At 36.1% G+C, this 21,823-nt stretch overlaps 1 protein-coding gene across 1 annotated transcript in view; it reads left to right on the top strand.

Moving 5' to 3' along the window:
• The first annotated feature begins 100 nt into the window (after nt 1–100).
• Nucleotides 101–21,823, top strand: part of LOC121474093 (ubiquitin carboxyl-terminal hydrolase 1-like) — a 78,969-nt gene continuing 57,246 nt past the window's right edge. The window contains 1 exon segment of the mRNA XM_041726896.1: nt 101–202. Coding sequence (XP_041582830.1) covers nt 101–202 — 102 coding nt within the window.

Here is a 21,823-nt window from a genome sequence, read left to right as displayed (position 1 = left end):
ACCCCACCTAGTACCCTACCTTTGGAAACACTGCCTTACATTGTACGATAACAAACTGATATGTTGTGGTACAGAAGGAAGGATCAAATATGCTAACTATATGGTAGCTTTGGGAGACAGGTCCAAAAAGTCGCAGCAGGAAAGAGAAAGAGAACCTGGACCCCAGAAAGGAGCGGAAATGAACCAAGTGACTAGTAGGAAGGTAATATAAGGGAAAGGATGGGGAGAGAACATAATTATAACTATAGTCATTTCTGACCCATTATTTTCTGACTTCATTGTTTTTGATCTAGTAATTTTTTTGGTGGGGAAAAAAAAAGCCCAGATTGACTAATATTTTCATTGATGATAACAAAGACTTATATTTGTATTAAGAAAAACCTAGAGACAAAGGACATAGATAAAAATTCACACGAATAGAATTACAAGGAATAAAGAAATGAATATTGCTAATAATAAGAAAAAATGCATATTCAGACAACACTCAAGCTCCATTTTCCCATTGAAATATAATAATATGTTTGTCACATTGTTATGAAGGTAGCATAATTATTTTTTTGAAGATAGCATAATTAACATGATCCTTTTGAAAAGCAGTTTCATAATATGTATAAAAACCAACAAAAAGGGATTTCTGGGTGACTGAGCGGTTTAGTGCCTGCCTTCGGCCCAGGGCGTGATCCCGGAGTCCCACATCGGGCTCCCTGCATGGAGCCTGCTTCTCCCTCTGCCTCTGTCTTTGCCTCGCTCTCTCTCTCTCTGTGTCTCTCATGAATTAATAAATAAAATCTTAAAAAAACAAAAACAAAAACACGAAAAACGGGCAGCCCGGGTGGCTCAGTGGTTTAACGCTGCCTTCAGCCCAGGGTGTGGTCCTGGAGACCTGGGATCCAGTCCCACATCAGGCTCCCTGCATTGGAATGGAGCCTGCTTCTCCCTCTGCCTGTCTCTCTCTCTCTCTCTCTCTCTCTCTCTCTCTCTCTCTTTGTCTCATGAATAAATAAATTAAAAAAAAACAATAAAAAATGTTCATAGACTCTTAGAATTCCTTTGTCTCATGAATAAATAAATTAAAAAAAAACAATAAAAAATGTTCATAGACTCTTAGAATTCCTGGAGATATAGCCATCAGAAATAATTTTAAAAAATAAATGCTACAAGCAGAAAATTATTTCTTTGTATTAACTAGAAAGTGGAAAACCAGAGGCAATCTCATATACAAACTCAATGAAATTTACAGGAGCATGAAAGGTTTTAATTATGACAATGTACCAACATAGAGAAAAAAATTAGAAAATATTAAGTTAAATAAATAGGATATTTAGGCAAATTAGAATCTAATCTATACAAAAATATGAACTCTTCTAAATAGTGTCTGAATGAACATCTGAATAATAAAACAGTATATATGTCATGATGGTACGACTGTAGAGTGAATACATTTTTTCCAGAATTTTCATTAATTATTCTATTATAATGTTTGTAAAATTTTTAAAAATGTTACTTAGTTGGAAAATATATCAAAATGGAAAATTAGGAGTTTTAGAATCTAGTTCAGTTTTGTCATCTTAGTGCTTCATGCATTTCAACTTTTCACATATAGTATAAAGGGATTCAACTAGTGTTTTTCAAGTTGTAAGGGCCTATGATCTAACTCTAGTTAAAATATAACTAGTATCCTCGTTATCCTAGCAAAGCAAAATGTCTACCTTGCTTTCCAAATTAGCCTATTACCTTTCTATTTTCTAGAAAAAAGTCTATTTTATTCACTTAATAATATTTGTTGGCTCTTTCCCATTGGGTAAAATCATGTGCTAATACTTTGGAGGGGTGAGGGGATATGAGTAGGACTTAAATACATAAGACACTGCTCCTGACCTCATGAAATTTCCATTTTTGCTTGTTATGGAGGGGCAAGACACAGGTAAGCATGTAATTAGTAAAAGAGGTTTGGACTCCAAGAGAAAAGGTTATTACAGATTGAAGCATCAAGGACTTGACATTTGAGCTAAGTGTCAAGATGTAAGTCCCATTTGGACATGTGGAGATGGCAATCAGGGTGGACTAGGTAGGTCAGGCAAAGGAAACAATATGAGGAAATTTACAGAGTTAGGGAACACAGGGATATGTGGATACAGTTCCTTGCTTGGTTATATGAAAGAAGCATAGGCTGTATGAGAGAGGAGAGAGAGTTTTAGACTCTTTAGCACCAGGGCCATCCCCATTTGTAACACTGTCTTCACAGCTGCACACAGATGTGATGGGAGGGGGTTTTTCAGTTGCTTGTCATGAATCCTAAAAGATATTCCATGTTTGAAGCTCTGCAACATAGCCAACATGACATGGGAAGGATAGAGCTGCCATTATGAAGTAAGGTAACCAAATAGATGAGTCCAAAGCTTTGTTCCTCATTCCCCACAAATTGTGCAAAACCAAAAAAAATACCATATTCTCCACTGAGGATATTCAAAGCACCAAAAGAGTCTGGGTCTGGATAAGAAGTCTTTGCACAGAAATTAGGCATCAGAAAAAGAGTCAGACTCAGCAGTGAGAGATAACTCCTCTCTCTGAAAGGTCAGATGAGGTTGGTCTTAGCTCAAGGAACCAGACCTGACCCATCAATGCCTGGGGTCTTTTCTCTCTTACCTGTAATGACCAGGTACCATTTTAGCAGGAAATGGGGGAGAGAAAACTGTATTGCCACAAGACCTTATCCAAACAAGAAGTGATAGTGATGTTATAAATTACCAAGTCTTGTCCCTCCCGTTCCCTCCCACTACAAAGAATATCATAGCAGTTATATAAAATAAATCATATTTATGATGCACCCTGCTATGGAGATTTAAATCCTGGTGTTTCTAGTTTATGATCGCAAAGAAATTACTACATTTCTTTAAATTTCATTTCCCTTAAAATGGAATAATATTCTTTTAAATGGCAAGTTTTAAAGAGTGCTTTTAAAATTAATAAGAAATATTAATTTACAGGCTTACAATATGTCCTGCACTATGCCAAGCCCTTTATAATCATTACTCTCACTTAGTCCTGACAAGAAGAATCCTATTTTACACTGTTTTTACAGATGAAAGCATTGTGGCTTAGAGCAATGATTCTCGATTTTAATGGAGAATTTTTTTTTAAGTGTAGATTCTAACTCTATAGCTCTGGGCAGAAATGAGAGTCTACATTTCTCACAAACTCCTAGAGGACACAGATATTGCTGATCCACAGAGCACATGGTGAGAAGCAGAGTCTTACAGAAGTTAGCAATTAACAAAAGTCACACAGCTAGAGAGAGTGTGCACAGTGTTAGGGCTCCAATTTTGCCTGAGTCCTAAGCCTTTGTGATTATTATGCTAACTCTACTTAAGGATATTGACATTTATTCACATAATTAAAACACAGGGGGCCTTTGATCAATAATATGGAAGCTTATGTAATCATAAATCATGATATGATCACAAATGTATGAGTATACTAAGATTTGGAATATGTCAAAGCAATGGGGAGGTTAAACACATGGAATAAATTGGCATTTAAACAGTCTAGTTTCTTTTCTTTGACAACGGCAATGGTAGAATGATAGAATCAATCAAGGTACAGTTGGCCTTTGAACAACTTGGTTTTGAGCTGTGTGGGTCCAGTTATATGCAATTTTTTCCCATAAATACAGTTTAGTACTGCAAATGTATTTTCTCTTCCTTATGCTTTCCTTATAACATTTGTTTTTCTCTAGCTTACTTTACTATAAGAATACATACAGTATGTAATATATATAACAGGCAAAATACGTTTTAATCAATTGTTCGTGTTATCTGTAAAGCTTCCAGGCAGCAGTAGGCTATTCATAGTTAAGTTCTTGGAGAGTCAAAAGTTATACGTGGATTTTTGACTGCATTGGAATCAGCACTCCTAACCCCTGCATTGTCCAAGAGTCACCAGTGACTTCTAAACAATATATATTTGACTTTTTTTAATATGTTACCGCAATGTGATGAATGCTTTGCTAAATACTATGGAATGATGTTAATAAATCAAAGAATGATATTATTAAACTTCTTTCCTACTTAACCTACCTTTTATGTTAGACTGAACTGTAGAAAGAAATTACACAGTAATTTCAAGTTATATGCTGGGCTGCTATTCTAACTGCTCATCCTTACATTTAAGCTATTGCTTAAAAAATCATGGTTTATCAAAGCCCCAGTAATAATTATGTGATAGAAGAACTTATGTTTGCTTCTGGAAAAATATACCATGTTATGGTAAATGCTTAGGAAATAAAAACCTTACAGTTCTTGGAAAGATGATATTTAAAACCACAAAGAAGCATTAACATGAGAAGCATTTTTTCCTTCAACATAATTTATTAACCCTAAAATATCAATGTTTCTAAGTTTTCTGAAGTACCCAAAACTTTAGAGAATTTAGCTTAATCCATTGTATGTAAGAGTGGATTTATGTTATCAACTTGGACCGTAAAATGTTCTAATCATCTGAAATGACTAAATCCATTTATCCACCTATCTGCCCAAAGGAAGAGTTTCCTTTCTGGTTAAGGCCAAAATTTGTCATTTTCAAAAGTTTAAGTTTACTCAGAATGACTACATATACAAAGTTTAGATCTAAAAGCAGTCCAAATATGATCTTGTTGCTATTGAACACAAAAATGAAGATGCTCAAAGATCTAGGAAGACAGATGTTAGACTCCAGAAGTTATATTATATAATACTCACTGTTAAAATTTTGCATAAGGTTTCCAAATGGTGGATCACCTGGACGGTCTTTATAGATAAGATTTCTGGGGACAGGGAACTCTCCCAGGTGATTTGGATGGTTAGCCAAATTCCCAGAGGTTTGGGAATCTCTGAAGATCTTTTTACATCTAACTAGAGCCTCCCAATAACACAGAAGTAATCAGGACAGGCATCATTTCCATACTATATGAATGTGAAAGAAGGCAACAACCACATACCCACTCAGAAAGTTGATCCAAGTTCACGGAGCTAACCACAGTGTCGAAAGGAAAAGGGAAGACATCTTCTGGTTCCAGATCTAATACTTTTCTTTACCTTACCATTTTTTTTTAAGGTTTATTTTTTTGAGAGAAAGAGAATGCGCACAAGCGGGGAGGCAGGGAGACTGGGTTGAGGGGGAGACACAGAATCTGAGGCATTCTCCCTGCTGAGTGCAAAGCCCCATGTGAGGTTCAATCCTACCACACTGAAATCATGACCCCAGCTGAATGCAGGAGTTGGACGCCTAAGCAACTACAACACCCAACAAAGAGTCCCATTTCTCTTAACATTTTAAGCTGTCTAGATTAATCTATTCCTTTGATAAATGTCTTCCAGTAGAAACCTGAGGGAATAGGGAAGTGGAAAAAAGAATATAATCAATAGTGCTATCAGTATAATCAATATATTGTCATTTGTAGCATCTGATTTCATTACAGTTGATTTGAGATATATTTCTTGAATCCCTAGAAAGAAGAGAAAAAGAATTTTCTATAAAAGGATATCTTAAATATCTTAATAATTGCTTTCAGCTGTACTGTATGTTCGATGCATTAAAGTTTTTAGGATGAATTATCTTGTCTTTCCTCCTATGGTTTGAAGACTATGGCTAGGGACTGGGATGGGAGGGTGGCTAGCTGGGCATGTGTGGGTCCCTACAGCCAAGGCTAGCTGAGGAGAAGAAGCCTTACCTAAACTTTGAGTACACAAAGTCCTAGGGAAGAGAACAAAGTTGAGAGCAGCAGTAAGCAGGAAGAGGATGTGGGCAGCGATCTTCTGTCATCCTGGTGAGACAAACTGCATTAAAGAGGCAGGGAAATGGAAAAGAAGGGGTAGGGTCAGATGCTGGATGTAGTAAGCACGTGCTGCAGGAAATTGCTATATAACCAAAGTGACTCCTGTACTAGATTTAGAATTTTGGGAACCAGAGGATACTAATACAATTAACGTAAACAAAGTCCAGAGAACTATGTATAACCTGGAGATAATGCTGATTCATTTTTGACACTGAATTTAAGGTGAATTCAGAAGAGCCAGATGGCGATACTGAATAAGCAGCTAAAATATAGAATTGGAGTATCCAGAGAGATTATGTTTCCAATTTAGATTTTGGGACTCAGCCACACAGAGGTGACAGTTAAAGCAGCAGGAATAAGTTGACTAAGCAGGGGAAAAACTGAAAAAAGAAGTAGCTTGAATAAATAACTTTAAGAGATATCTAGAAGATGGAAAAAGGCAGGAAAGTCCTGGGAAATAAATAAAGATAGATTAGAAAGATGTGAAAAGAATGTGTCCAGTGCCATGGAAATCAAATCAAATCAGGCAAATTTCAAAAAGAACACACTACCGTCAGGTGCGTAGAGAAGTCAAGAGAAAGAACCCTGTGATAAGGTCACTGGGATTTCAGTGACAAGGGTTGGGAGGCAGGGGCATAAGGTTATGGGTCTGGCATCCATAGACTATGGAGAATTGTAGAAAGATCTAAGAGATAAAATAGTTCCATTGTCTCTTTTTTTCCAGTTGAGAAGAGTAAGGGAGAAAGAAGCTAAGTGCTTTACTCAAAATCAAATCTAGGACGTAGGTCTAAGCATCTCACCTGCATTTTTAATGCTTGTATCTATACAACTATACCTGAGATGTCTTATTCCAACCTGTGGATGCACATGTAGACTCATTCTTGTATTTCTAATGTCAGAAATTATATGCTAAGTTCGGCCCACCTAATATACAAAGCCATGCAAAAGCTATTTATTGTGTTATCTCAGTAAACTTGGTCTTTTAGTAAGTAATACTATGTGTGTATCAAGCTTATGTGTATGTAAATAAAGAACAGTAGGGGTCTGCAGATTGATAGATTTTAAAAAGATCGATAAATCAGTTCTTAACTAGATGGTTTGTTAAACAATAGTTACAGCATTATTTCAGGCTCAGGGTTAACACATCAAATCTTGGCATCAAATATCAATAGTATGAACTAAATACTTGTTTTGATGTTGTTGTTGCCTTTATCCCTGAACCTAGCAAAGTGCCCTCACAAAGAATTCCAATGAGTATTTAATAAATGTTGGGACATCTAGGTGGCTCAGTGGTTGAGTGTCTGCCTTTTGCTCAGGTCATGATCCTGGAATCCCAGGATCAAATCCCGCATCAGGCTCCCTGCAAGGAGCCTGCTTCTCCCTCTGCCTATGTCTCTGCCTCTCTCTCACTCTGTGTTTCTCATGAATAAATAAATAAAACCTTAAAAAATTAAAGTCTTTAAAAAAGAATATTTAATGAATGAATGAGTAAATGTGGAAAGATATCCAGTTTCTGTTAGTTTTAAAATTATCTTGAGAAAATAGCAGAAATTGGTACGATGGCAACAGTCAAGCCAACAAAACATCTCCTTGAGTTGGTTGATAATATTCAGTCAACAAGAATTTATTGTCCACTTACTATATTTCCAGAGCACAGCAAGAACTAAGAGTGTCCCTCTTCCAGGGCTCAGAAGCAGTTAATGGATAATTACATTTCTGTGATAACTACTGTAATACAGGCACTATTTTTTTTGAAAGATTTTATTTATTTGACAGAGAGAGCATGCACATGCAAGGAGAAACAGGGAGAGTGGCATGCAGAGGGAGAGGAAGAAGCATACTCCTTGCTGAGGAGGAAGCCCTGTGGCGGCTCTATCTCAGGTCCCTGGGATCATGACCTGAGCCAAAGGCAGATATTTAACCAAGTGAGCCACCCAGGTGCCCCTGGAGAGATTTAATAGGATTCTCTAGATCCTCCTTCAGCACTCCAGGCAAGATCCCCTGGAAGGGGCTACATTTCAGCTGTTTGTTATTGGCAGTACTTTAGCATATCAAATATTTTGAAGCATGAGGAAAAAATTGTCAAACACTTGAGTAGAAAGAGGGTATTCTAAGAAGATAGAGCAGCATATTTGCAGGTATTGAGGAGAAAAAGAAAAGAAAAAGAAACAAAGTTAATAGTTACTAAATGCTAAATAAATGCCAGGAATTTTCAAAGTGCATGAGCTTATCTGCTCCTTACAAAAATTCTGTATATTTTTTCTTTTGTAGCTGAGAATATGTAGTCTCCGAGAAGTTAAAGAACTTTCTTAAAACCACACAGCTAACAGCTGAATTGCCGGGATTTGAAATCAAGTTCGCTTGAGCAGGTAGTCCACAAGTTTAACCACTGAACTATTCTACCTCTGCATTAGAATGACTTTAAGTAGTTCGAGAAAACTAGATCCCAGTGTGCCTGCCCTAGGTAGTAAAGAAAGGACTGGAAAGACAGATCGCAGCAGAATGTAAAGAGCCGAGTATGCTAAGAATTTGGAGATTTTTCCTGAGAGTAGTAGGGAGATGCTGAAGATTTAGGCAGAGTAATGACCTGATTGGACTGGTATTTTAGAATGATTGCTTTCTATATACATACTGTACATTGGAGAGAGCAAGCATAGGGGATTGCCTCAGAAGATGCTAAAACCAGAAGAAGTATTGAACTAAAGAGGTAGCAGCCTAGATTGAGAGACAAATGGAGACTGGGTATTCAGGATGCAGAATCTATAGAACCTGGAAGCTTCTTTGTGTAAAAGAGGAGAAGATAAGAAGCAATGAAGATGACTCAAATATTTTTCCATCAGTTGGTTGAGTAGTTTAGACTGTTATTAGCCAAAACGAGAAGCACTACAGAAGATCCACGTTTTACCAGAAGAAACTGAGCTCTATTTTAAACATGTTGTTTTCAAAGGGAAAAATATCAAATAGGCATTTGGACACAGTGTGCTTTCTAGTTTATGCTCTGCCTCCTTTCCATTCTTCTCTCTCAGCAGTCTGCCTTTGCTCTTCTAGTTCGCAGCTTGAGCTTCTCTAAAAAAAACCCTGCTCTTTCAACACTGGGGATTTGCATATACTACTCTATTGTTTTGGCCTTCCCTAGGGAAGGTGCCCTCTCTTGTACCCTTTTAGTACTTCATCCACACATTTATGAAAATTCATCACAGTTCCTTGTTATATTTACTTGTCTGCCTCTTTCATTATATGTCAGTCTCAAGTAAGGGGGTCCTGATTTAATCACTTCTGATTAAAACTGTTATTGGTTATATAACAAGTAAGCATGTTGATTGAACTAATAAATTGCTTTAGGAAGTCAGGACTAGAAAGACAGATATGAAGTCATCAGTTACTTTTATAAAATTAATATTTGTTATAAAAGCAATTGAGCATCATAGTTGAGGGCATGACTCTGGGACAAGACTGCCTGGAAATGAACCTTAGTTCCATAGCTATCAGCTTTGTGAATTTTGAACATGTTGTTTAACCTGTTATTTGGTTCTCCAAGGGAAGTAGAATTTAGGGTACTTTCATTTAGATAAATGGTTGCCATTAGTGTGTAAATAGTAAACCCTTAATCTTCACAGTAGTCTACCAGACAGCTGGATGATAAATATATCCCCATTTCCGTCTTTTGAAATGTACTGATGAAAAGCTATGAGTCAATTATATTACTTAAAAAAATACATGCAAGATAGGTAACAGATTTGTGTTTGTTTCAATATATATATTTTATTTCCGAACTCCTGCTTTCTTAAAGTATTTCCTTACTAGTCCTCAAGATCAAAGTTCTCAGACTGGAATAAGGTTTACATAATTTTTAAAAGATATTGATTAAATGTGCTATGTTATAGTTTAATTTTCTATAATTAAAGAAGATATGAGGATTTCTGTTTAGTGTCACTTTTCATACCCATAAAGAGTTCCCAATAGTATGCAAATGAAGAAATCTGGACGTTTTAAAAGATGTAAAAAATAATTAGCTAATATTTCTCTTTTTACATGTATATAACGATGGATGTGGGCTATAAGAATAGAAAGTTGAGAAATTTCAATGCAATTAGAATTAGATTAAGGTTTTAACATGTTCAGATTAATGATTTATTCATAACCAATTTACATGTAATTCTGTGGAGGGTGCCCCTTGACAACAAATTCATTTAATAATATCATTCCACCTGACCCAGTAGTAGATCAGGATGTTCTATTAAAACACTAGCTCCATGCCGAATTATTAATGACTTTTAAATAAAAAATATTGTACTCTGTATATAAATTTGAAGAATTTGCCACTTACTGGATATATTCATTATTCTGACATTTTTGGTGAAATATAAGCGCTAAAATCACTGAAAAATAACCTATTGGTCCATTTTGACTACATAGAAGAGTAAAATAGAAGATATCAGTCTATTTATTTATACTTTAAGTGTTTTACTCTGAATAACAAATCAGTTATCAAAGGTTCTAAAGAATCAGAAAAATGTAAATATTCTCAATTTGGAGAACAAATTTAAATATTTTTGTCCACAATGAGACTCATTGAGCATGTCCCAAAGTATTAGACTTTTCAGATGGATGTTTCTGATATTAGATGATTACATTACCATTAAAAAACCAAAAATCCTGGTCTGTTTTTAATGAAAAAATATGAGTACTTTTTTTGGTAATAGCAAGAGTCGGCTAAACCAGACAGTAAACATCTTAACATTGAATTTCAAAGGACTGTTACAGTAATCTTCACTTCAACCTATCAATCTATATACTCACAAATTCATGTTACTGTGGAATTGTTATTATGAGACCATTTGTCTTAATTTATTTGCTATTATTTTTAACATTGAAGAGCTATTTCATTTTTAAATTTTATTTAATTTCAATTAATTAACATACATTATTAGTTTTAGAGGTAGAGTTTGGTGATTCATCAGTTGCATAAAACCCCCAGTGCTTATTACATCAAATGTCCTTCTTAATGCCCGTTACCCAGTTACCCACTCACCTCCCCTCCATGAACCTTCAGTTTGTTTTGTATAGTTAACAGTCTCTTATGGTTTGTTTTCTTCTCTGATTTCATTTCATTTTTCCCTTCCCTCCCCTATAATCCTCTGTTTTACTTCTTAAATTCCACATATGAGTGAAATCATATGATAATTGTCTATCTCTGACCAACTTGTCTCACTTCTTATAATACCCACTAGTTCCATTCCATCCACATTATTGCAAATGGCTAAGATTTCTTTTTTTGATGGCTCAATGGTATTCCATTGTGTGTGTGTGTGTGTGTGTGTGTGTGTGTGTATACCAGATCTTCTTTATCCATTCATCTGTTGATGGACATCTGGGCTCTTTCCATATTTTGGCTATTGTAGACATTGCTGCTGTAAACATTGGGTGCAGGTGCCTCTTTGAATCATTGTTTGTATCCTTTGGGGTATATACCTAGTAGTGAAATTGCTGAGTCAGAGGGAAGCTCTATTTTTAACTTTTTGAGGAAATTCCATAATGTTTTTCAGAGTGACTGTACCAGCTTGCATTCCCACCAGCAGTGTAAGAGGGTTCCCCGTTTGGAGAGCTATTTCAAAAGAGACTTTGCTCACACAAACGTGTTTCCCTCCCTCTCAAGAAAGAATATCTTTGGAATAATTTAATGGCTTCAGTTTTTCAATGGGGAAAAAATTGGTGACTTTTTAATGCATAATTACCATCCAACAATCAAGGTGTCAAATAGGCACAATATGAAGTATCACTTAAGTGGGAAAGAATAGAATTGGCATAAAGAACAAAATATCCGTCCTGAGGCCTGATTCTAGAAACATGTAAAGGTCATTTAGATATAATAATGACAGAAAAAGGGATCCCTGGGTGGCTTGTTGGTTGGGCGTCTGCCTTCTGCTCAGGGCATGGTCCTAGAGACCTGGGATCGAGTCCTACATTGGGCTTCTGCATGGAGCCTGCTTCTCCCTCTGCCTGTCTCTCTGCCTAATTAAACTTTTGAAAGCTAGAAAAAAGGCTAGCAATAACCTATCTGACCCAGTTTTCCAAAGGATGCACTAGAGACTTCAAAATCTAATGCTTTAAAGTCTTATTATATTCTGTAAAAGTATCTGCTCATTATCAACCAAACATTAGAAAATTAGTAAGTCATTACTCTATAAAATTAGAAAAGAGTATGATTTGAAGCAGTGACACATGTCTTCTTCATAATGTTTAAGAAATAAAAGGAAAATCAGAAGGGAAATTTTGTGAATTTTCCTTTTGAGAAGTTTGTGAATTGGATACTCTCAAATACACTCTCACTTAAAAAGATTAATAATGATGATGACAGTATGATAACAATGATTTGAAATGCCTATTTGAAAGTACAAGAGAATAGGGAAATCCCTAGGATCAAAAATGAATATGTTGGAGAAACATAGCTAAAGCCATAGCTCTCCTTTGAGAGCCTTTGCCAATACCAGTTCTTATATTTTAATGATTGCAAAAAAAAAAAAAATGACAAGGATACGCGATTATGCACATAAGTAGGAACTGAGACGCCACTAAAGCCAGGATGCTTTAAGAGTTATTCTTTAATATAAAGGTGAGGGAAGAGCCAAAGAAAAAGGGGTGGAAGACAGGAAAGGTACCTATCTAAGCCTGTAATCTGGAGAGAAAAGTGATTCCCTTAATAAATTAAAACCATAATTCTACTTTTAGATAGGTTTACAATTTGAATTTGTGCTCTATGGTTGGTTCTTCTACTGTCTGACTGGTACAAAAGATAATGAGTTAACTGACAGATTAATAGAACTCTTGAGTTCGTGGAGGAAGTGAAAACAAATATCTCTTTAAAGAACCAAGCCTCGCAGCATTCCCTTAGATTAAAGCTCACATTCTAAAATTACAGAAAACATACTTCAAACAATTAGATACTCAAGTACTTCTGATATTTCTGAATCATTAGAAACCTAATATAAAATATATGTTACAAGTGTTTATTAAATAGATTACTCAAAAAATGAGCAAAAAAATATGAGGCTATGAACATTGTATGGGAGAAATAAGAGTCTCTAAATATTTATTTATTTATGAGAGACAGTGGGAGAGACCAGGTCAGATTAAAGGGCATTTTAGGGAAATGAATTTAATGAGGGATAGAGAGGAAGTAATGTAACCTTTATGTCTTCTTATAAAAAATACTCTGCATTCTTAATGAAATCCTTCTGTTGCTTTGGACTCTATAAGGATATGCAGATGTGATTATCCTGACTTCAGAATCTAATCTTTTGCATGCTTCCTGAATGATTCTGTCTTTTCCTCATCTCCGAGGTCTACTCTTCTTAATTTCGGATTAAAAAGTATGCCTGAAATAATAAGAAAGAACTCTAAACTGATTTTTGGAGTAACTGAAGTCATATAACTCTGTCTCATCCATATTCCAAGAGCAACACTAAAGTCCAGACAACTAGTAAACCATTTAGTAGTTTTCTAGACCAGTGCTACTCAAAAAGTGGTCCATGGACAGATACAAATCTGAAATGTTTGTTGCTTGTCAGGAACAAAATGAGGAGCATGTGACAAAATGTAAGTCATATATGTTACTAAGTACACTGTAGAGTTAAGCTGGCATTTCTTTATAATAAGACCTTTTTTATTGAAGTATAATTAACATATAGTGTTAGCTCCAGTTATACAAAGTAATGATTCAACAATTCTATACATTACCCAATGCTTATTATGATAAGTATATTCTTGATCCCCTTCACCAATTTCACCCATCCCTCCCACATTCTCTCTGGCAACCATCAGTTCATTCTCCATATTTAAGAGTCTGGATCTTGTTGTGGGGTTTTGTGGGAGGTGGGGGGGCATGTCTCTTTATTTCCTAAATTCCACACATGAATGAAATTATTTTATTTGTTGTTCTCTGGCTTATTTCACTTAGCATTATAAGTGGAGCATTAATAATTTCACTTAGCATTATAACCTCTAGGTCCATCCATGTTGTTCAAATGGCAAGATTTCAATCTTTTTTTTTATAGATGAGTAATATTTCATTTACATATATACCACATCTTCTTTATTCACTGATTTATGGACCACTGGGTTGCTTCGATATCCTGGCAATTATAAATAATGCTGCAGTAAACATAAGGTGCATATATCTTTCCAAACTAGTGTTTTGTTTTCTTTGGTTGAAAAGAATAGTTGAATTACTGGATTATATGGTAATTCTATTTTTATTTTTTTCAGGAACTTCAATAATGTTTTCTACAGTGACTATACCAAATTACACTTGTAGTCAGTCCGTCTAAATTTTCCATTCCTTCCTGATTCAGGTTTTTTGAAGGTTATGTATTTCTAGGAATTTATCTATTTCTTCTAAATTGTCCAATTTTTGGCTACAAAACAGGTCTGAAAGTATATCATGAGTCTTTTCTGACCACAATGGTATGAAACCAGAAGTCAATCATAAGAAAAAATCTGGAAAGAACAAAAATGCATGAAAGTAAATATTAGGGCAGCCTCGGTGGCTCAGAGGGTTAGCGCTGCCTTCAGCCCAGGGCATGATCATGGAGATCCAGGATCGAGTCCCATGTCGGGCTCCCTGCATGGAGCCTGCTTCTCCCTCTGCCTGTGTCTCTGCCTCTCTCTCTCTGTCTCTCATGAATAAATAAATAAAATCTTTTAAAAATCTATAAAGTAAATATTATGCTACTAAATAATGCATGAGTCAGCCAAAAAATCAAAGCGGAAGTAAAAAAATAGAGACAAATGAAAATGAAAACACAAATGGTCCAAAATATTTGGGATGAAGCAAAAGCTATTCTAAGAGGGAAAATTATAACAATACAAGTCTATCTCAAGAAGCAAGAAAAATCTCAACATAACCTTACACCTAAAGGATCTACAAAAAGAATAAAACCCAAAAGCAGTAGGAAAAAAAAGAAATGATAAAGATTATAACAAAAATAAATGAAATAGAAACTATACAAAACTATAACACACCAATGAAACCAGAAACTTGTTCTTTGACAAGATAAGCAAAATTGATAGACCTTTAGCTAGACTCATTTAAAAAAAAGAGAGAGAGAGAGAGAACTAAAAATCAGAAGTGAAGGAGGACAAACAACTGACATCACAGAAATTCAAAGAATGACAAGAGATTATGAAAAATTATAACAAGACTCTCGATGAAGATGACTGTCTTGGTTTATAACCTGGTGAAGCCCCTTATCTCACTGAGGACAGGCACCTTGAGTAGCACTACCCTGGATACCTCAGAACTTAGATATGCTTGGCACATTATACATGTTCAGTAGGTTTTTGTTGAATGAAAACTTTAACTCAATGTCCAGAGTTTTATAACATGCAAAATTTAATAGGAGGTATTTTTACATCAACATTTCAATACTATACTGCAACCTAATGCACGTAGCAATTAAGATTGTTAAAATCCTTTAAAAGGAGCATTTTTAAATACCCTCAAAAGGAATACTGCATTTAAAGTATTATGACTAATTCATTTGCTTCAAGCTGTTTTTTTCCAAAACTAATGACAGGCTCACTGTGGCACAATCGTGCCATGCTTGCTTTTACTTACAGTCTTATTATAGGCAAAGAAGCTGACGACTATCCCACTAAGTGAGAACTTGGTCCTTTTTTTTTTTTTTTAAGATTTTAATTATTTATTCTTGAGAGACAGAGAGAGAGGCAGAGACACAGGCAGAGGGAGAAGCAGGCTCCATGCACCGGGAGCCCGACGTGGGACTCGATCCCGGGACTCCAGGATCACGCCCTGGGCCAAAGGCAGGCGCTAAACTGCTGAGCCACCCAGGGATCCCCCAAAGACCCTTTTAATTTTCAGTAATAGCATATGAGAACTTTGGCTGATTTAAATTTTTTTAATTTGAAATAGAGAAAGAGGCAACTCTTTTTAGTATAAAGGTATTGTGGTATAACCCACACGCATACTATATAGTTAACATATTAAATGAGAGAAATAGCTCACAGCCAAGACGGGTACAGATAACTCTCTAGAGCAGATTGAGGCCTGTCATCCTATTATATAATTTAGTAACATTACTAATCCTATAGAATTACAAGATAAAGGTTTTAAAATCAATAAAGCAGCCATATTCCTTAAGTGTGAGCTGCACATAGTGATCTTCTTTCAAAGAGTACAGTATGAAACGGGAGGAGAAAGAGCAACCTTACAGTGGAGAATATAGACAAACACTACCATAACCAGTGACTAACGACATCTTTGATGGTATGTATCCTTGATATGAGATGACAAAAATGACATTTTACCTTTACAACCTTCCTTCCCAAAACTCAGTTTAATCATGAGAAAAACAACAAATAAATCCAAATAGAGTATATTCTATAAAATTCTTCCTGACAATACTTCTCAAAACTGTCAGGATTAAAAAAAAAAAAAAAGAAAGAAAGAAAAAAGAAAAAAAAAAACTGTCAGGATTATCCAAAACAAGCAAAGTTTAAGAAGTTATCACAGACATTTGAATTCTAGATTCTAGAAGACAATTGAATGTAATATAGTATCCTGGATAAGTTCCTAGACTAGAAAATGATATCTGGTAAAAACAAAAGATATCTGAATAAAGTATAAACTTTAATAAATAATAATATATTAATAGTGATTTATCAATTGTTACAAATTCACCATACTAATGTAAGATATAATAATGGGAGAAATTTGATGCAGGTATATGAGAAGCCTGTATTATCCTCACAAGTTTTCTGTAAATCCATACCTATTCTTTTTTTTTTTTTTAATTTTTATTTATTTATGATAGTCACAGAGAGAGAGAAAGAGGCACAGAGACACAGGCAGAGGGAGAAGCAGGCTCCATGCACCGGGAGCCTGATGTGGGATTCGATCCCGGGTCTCCAGGATCGCGCCCTGGGCCAAAGGCAGGCGCCAAACCGCTGCGCCACCCAGGGGATCCCCCATACCTATTCTAAAATAGAAAATTTATTTACAAAGTCAGTACTCACAATATACATCACAATTATTGAAATGACCTGAGAATTTCATTCAAAAATAATTTAATATCAAGAATTGGTTATACAAGAGATGGAAGAACTAAGAAAAGAGATGGAAACTGCTACCACTTTGAGTGTTGGAGGGTCAAGGAAAGAAGATGGCATTAGTTGAACTCAGGAGCTGGCCGCCAGAAGAAGCTGGAACAAGAGAGAACCTGTCCAAAGGGAGCTGGAACCACAGAAGAAAGGACAATCTGATGGAAAACTGGAGCCATGAAGAAAAGGCAGGTGGTACAGAAAGAAGAGAGAACAAATATTGTGGCTATTTCTCTCCTACTTTCTAGTCTTCAGCCAGGCCTCCTATTAACTAATCCACCTAGAAGCCAAGGGGGCATGAAGCCTTGGAAATATAGTTATTTGAGATAGAGAACTTTTTACCCATTTCTTACACTTATTTTTTTTAAATGTGTTTTCCCTCTTAAACATTATTCAGGATTAGCATTTCTCTTCATAAGCAGTTTTACTTCATGCACGTTATGTTCTTTAATCAACTATGAAACTTTCTTGAATTACGTTTCCTCAAAAGAGCTTAGTCACCTCACCGTGGAAAACAAAAGTCAAAAAATTTGCTTAGCTTAACATAAACATCTTGAAACAAAAAGTTTGCAAAAACCTTGCTCTTCTGCTATTTCTTTGAAATAGGAGAAAACAGAGAACCAGTTGAACATTATGAATTTTTCAGTATGACCAAACATATGGAGTGTCTCGATTAAGCAGCATTTTGAAAGGGAGAAAGTATGTGAGTGGTTTTGATGAGTAGAGCACCTCAGGAAGAGTAAGATGCAAACAGTTTTTTTTTTGATGGATGTGTAAATTAAAGTTCCAAAATGTTCCAGTTTTGCCAAATTTTTAAGATTGAGAAAATATTATACAATCCATAGATTTCTAGCTCAAGCTTTCAGTTGAGAAACCAGGTGGGTTATGTTGGAATTCACCTTACTAATTCAAGACAGAGCCCTGAGAAGAACGTCCTTCCTGCTGTGTTAAATGTCATTATCTTCCCAGAATTCTTGTTGGAAAATCTTAGCTGGAGTTTTTTCAACAGAAAGGATTCTTAGTGCCCCAGAAAATGGAAGATAAATTCTAAGGAACCATAGTTAAAAATAAATCAACACCAATGCCAAATTAGAGATTTAAATATACAAAACTAGGCATACAGCCCTTTAACCAATCAGGAGTTGAATGGCATTATTATATATTTAATTCAAAGACTGTTACGTTAGATATCCATGAACTGAAATACAAATTTTAAGGTATTTTTCTTTCCCAGGAGGCTATAATTATGGTGGTGAGGACAAGGTGCTGATTTTATTCTCAGGATTAATCCACATCACCAGGGATGTCATTTACCTTGTAATATGCCACGGGAAGTTTAACAAGATGATTTAATTAGAATGGTCGTGATTCCCTCAAATTAAGAGAAAATAAGTGAACTTTACTATCCAGGATGCTGTCCAGGACAGCATTGGCCAACCTCACATGGGTAAGAGTAGGGGGAAGAGTATGCACAGTAGCAGAGGTGTGTATGATCTTAATCAGAGCTATGAGAGGGAAAGCAGAACAGGTGCCTTAAAACTGCTTACTGAGAGATGAGTCCAATATTAGCTATCAACAAGATAGGTAGCCTAAAACCTCTTCTACTGGAAAACTTCATCTTAGTATACAAAGTAATGACTTTTTCTACCTATGTTTCCCTAATTGCAAAAAATATGTCATCACACAAACTAAAGATATGTTAAATGTTCTGCTGGAAGATATTTCTCTTTCTAAATCTTGAAAGAGAGCTTTTGGTTCTTCACTTTTCCCATCCATCTGCATACTGCTTCTAGCTTAATCTACCCCAAAAATAAGAAAACAAAACTGTTTATATACTGTGTAAAACACCTAGACTTAATGAAAAAAATAATTTCAATCTGTATTATATTGTAGCATGTATTACATTTTTGTCTTTTCATTCACAATTCTAGTACACAGAATTGTGATTGTATTTGTTGATCCAGGTCAGAGTCCCAACTGTTGATTTTTTCAGATCTACCTGTCCCAGAAGTGGGGAAGAAAACTGTGGATAGACACTCCAGAATGTCTGGAAACTCTGGAATGAATAAGAATGGGGTTTTGAAAGTCTGGGAACTGGAATCCTACCAAAGATCAGAAGGAAGGGGAGCTATTATAGCAAAGAAAACGAAATGGATGAAGTGCTTAGGTGGCTCAGTTAGTTAAGCATCTGCCTTGGGCTCAGGCCATGATCCCAAGGTCCTGGGTTAGAGCCCTGGACAGAGCTCCTGGCTTGGCAGGGGAATCTGCTTCTCCCTTTTCCTCTGCTTCTCTCCCTGCTGTTTTCTCTCTTTCTCTCTTTCTTGCTTGCTCACTCTGTCTCTCTCAAATAATAAATAAAATCTTAAAAAAAAAAAAAAAGAAGAGGAGATGGAAAGCCTTGCCAGTGGAGCTAAATCAGAAACAGTTTGGAGACTGATAATCCAAATGCAGGGAAATGGTCAAGAGACTAGTCTGGAAAGGGCAGAAGGCAAAGATTAAAGTCAGTGAATTCATTAAAGCCATGAATTTATAACCATCTCAAGCAAAAATAAACAAGAATCAAAACTTTATGTATGAGCAGGATGAGATAGAAAGAATAGCAGGTATAGAGGACAACAGATTGCAGGCAAGAAATGGTGAAAGGCAAAGAGGAAGCTTGAGCACTCACTTTAGACAATGTTTGCATTAGAAGCTTACTTTTAAGATAAGCCAGTGAAGTGGTTCTCAAAGTGTGGTCCCCAGACCAGCAGTGATAGGGTCACCTGGGACTTGTTAGACATGTAAATTCTTGAACCCGTTTCAGAGCTACTCAATCAGAAACTAGGCCTCTGGTCATAGGCCTACAGTCTGTGCTATAATAAGCTCTCAGGTGATTCTGATGCTCACTAAAATTTGAGAACCACTGGATTAGTAGGTGAGACTAGTTTAAAATCAGGAGGCAGAGTACACTATAGAAAAGCCTGAAGGGATTCTTTTCCTTGGAAATTTAAATAATTTCACATTGCAAAATAAGAAATTCCATTTATTAAATGGTGTGCCAGAGCTTTTCTTTGTCCCTTCTGATCCACTCCACTCATCCACCTTGCTCTGTCCCCCGCCGGAAGGAAAAGCTGTTTTGATTAGCATCAAAGGGCTCCTGGCTTTTTGGATTTAGCTCATGGGGAGACAATAAAAAGAGAAAAGGTAATGAGCTCAGTTTATTTGGTTCCCTCTCTGTGGGGTTGCCCTTCCATGTTACTGGACTATACTACTATGTACTGTTATACTATTGCCTGTGGCTCCCCTACTACTCACTCACACCTTTGTAGAACATGCTTTTCAAATAAACAACTGTGGTGATAAACCCTTCCCAAAGTAACCAAACTACAGTGTTTTATGGGTTTTTTGATTTTTGTTTTTGTTTTTGTTGTTTGTTTGTTTTTTGATTTTTGAGACTACAGAAGACTCAAGCACCTCCTCAGATTCCTTAAACTCTCAGGTGTTTGCTCCCTTCCTCAGTTGCCTCCATACCCAACCATCTAACTGCTAGAATATCTGCTGCCTATGACCAACCAATCACCAATACCTAGGGAGAGTAGGGGGAAGAACTACGGAGCCCTTTCCCTTTGTAACAGGTTGACCAGCCACAGGCCTGGAGTTCCTGATTCCTGCCACCACTTCTGAGCTTCAACAAAACACCATACCACAGAGATTGAAATGTGGGATCCCATGGGAGGAGCCACGTAATGAAATGAAACCCAGAAGTTGAGATAGTTGGCCAAAGGGAAATGGGAAAATGGAAGGAGCTAGGTAGATTAATTCCCTCTCTTCCGTGGACTTCTCTGAGGCATCTGTTTTCCAGCCACTGAGAAAAGTCTCCCAAGCTAAGTACAAGTACCTCCCAAAAATATGCTGTGTCTCTTAGTGGCTCATGGTGGAATGGCAGCCAGGAAGTTCAAGTACAACTTCCTAACACTTGTTTTTCTTTGCCTTACTTTCACCTCTCCCATTTTCCTGCGTTGGGTTTGCAAAGTCCAAAAGAGAATATAATGCTTTCATCCTAGACTAAGGCTCTATGACGTAGAGATCCCTGGTTAAAACATGCCCTGACTACTTCCATAGGTAACATAACCATGAACACAGAAGAGACAGTAAGGTAAAATAGCATACAAACAAAAGTGCCTGGTAGTAACTTCCTAGCCTTTCTGACTAGTTAGTATCAACTCTACCAGATGAGGCTAAGGAATGTCATCTTAGCCCTGTTCAAAGTTTCCTAATCTTCACTGTCCTATGTTGCGAGATTACTAGTCTTCTGTGCTCGATAACATATTTACTGGGCATGAATGCTTCCATGGATTCACGTATTTATCCTGATTGCAGTATGTTGTCAATTTCTTTGTATTTATTTAAAACCCATGCATCAATATAAAGCCTTTATTAATTGATTAGTGAGGTGAAGTTAAAGTTGTCATATCAGATTTAGGGAACGATGAAGAATCATATTGCCAAAAGTCGTCAGATTAAGCCTTAGTCCAGCATAGTTGATACTTTATATCTTGAAGCCTTTAATCTCTATTGACTATATACTATAATTTTGTAAGCAAAAATTCCGAAGAATAAGAGAGAAATTCTATAATAAAGTTATACATTGTAAACAGTAAAATATAAGCTTACTAGGTATATGAGAAAGTGTAACATAATTGCAGTTTCTACATAAATAGTAACAGCTAAGATACACGATTATTTTGTTGCTGCTGTTTGCTTTTTTCAAACCATTACCTAATTCTTAAAAAAAAAATACCTCTACATTTCTCTGGATTTGAAAGTATAGTAGAAGGGTCATAATTGGGCTTTCTTTGATTACTGAGGAAGCCAAGGAGTTTCAGGTCTGTGATTATGAAGATCACTTCACAG

Source organism: Vulpes lagopus, chromosome 12 (assembly GCF_018345385.1).
Source record: "Vulpes lagopus strain Blue_001 chromosome 12, ASM1834538v1, whole genome shotgun sequence".
NCBI lineage: Eukaryota > Metazoa > Chordata > Mammalia > Carnivora > Canidae > Vulpes > Vulpes lagopus.
This window is presented reverse-complemented; position numbering and strand designations above follow the sequence as displayed.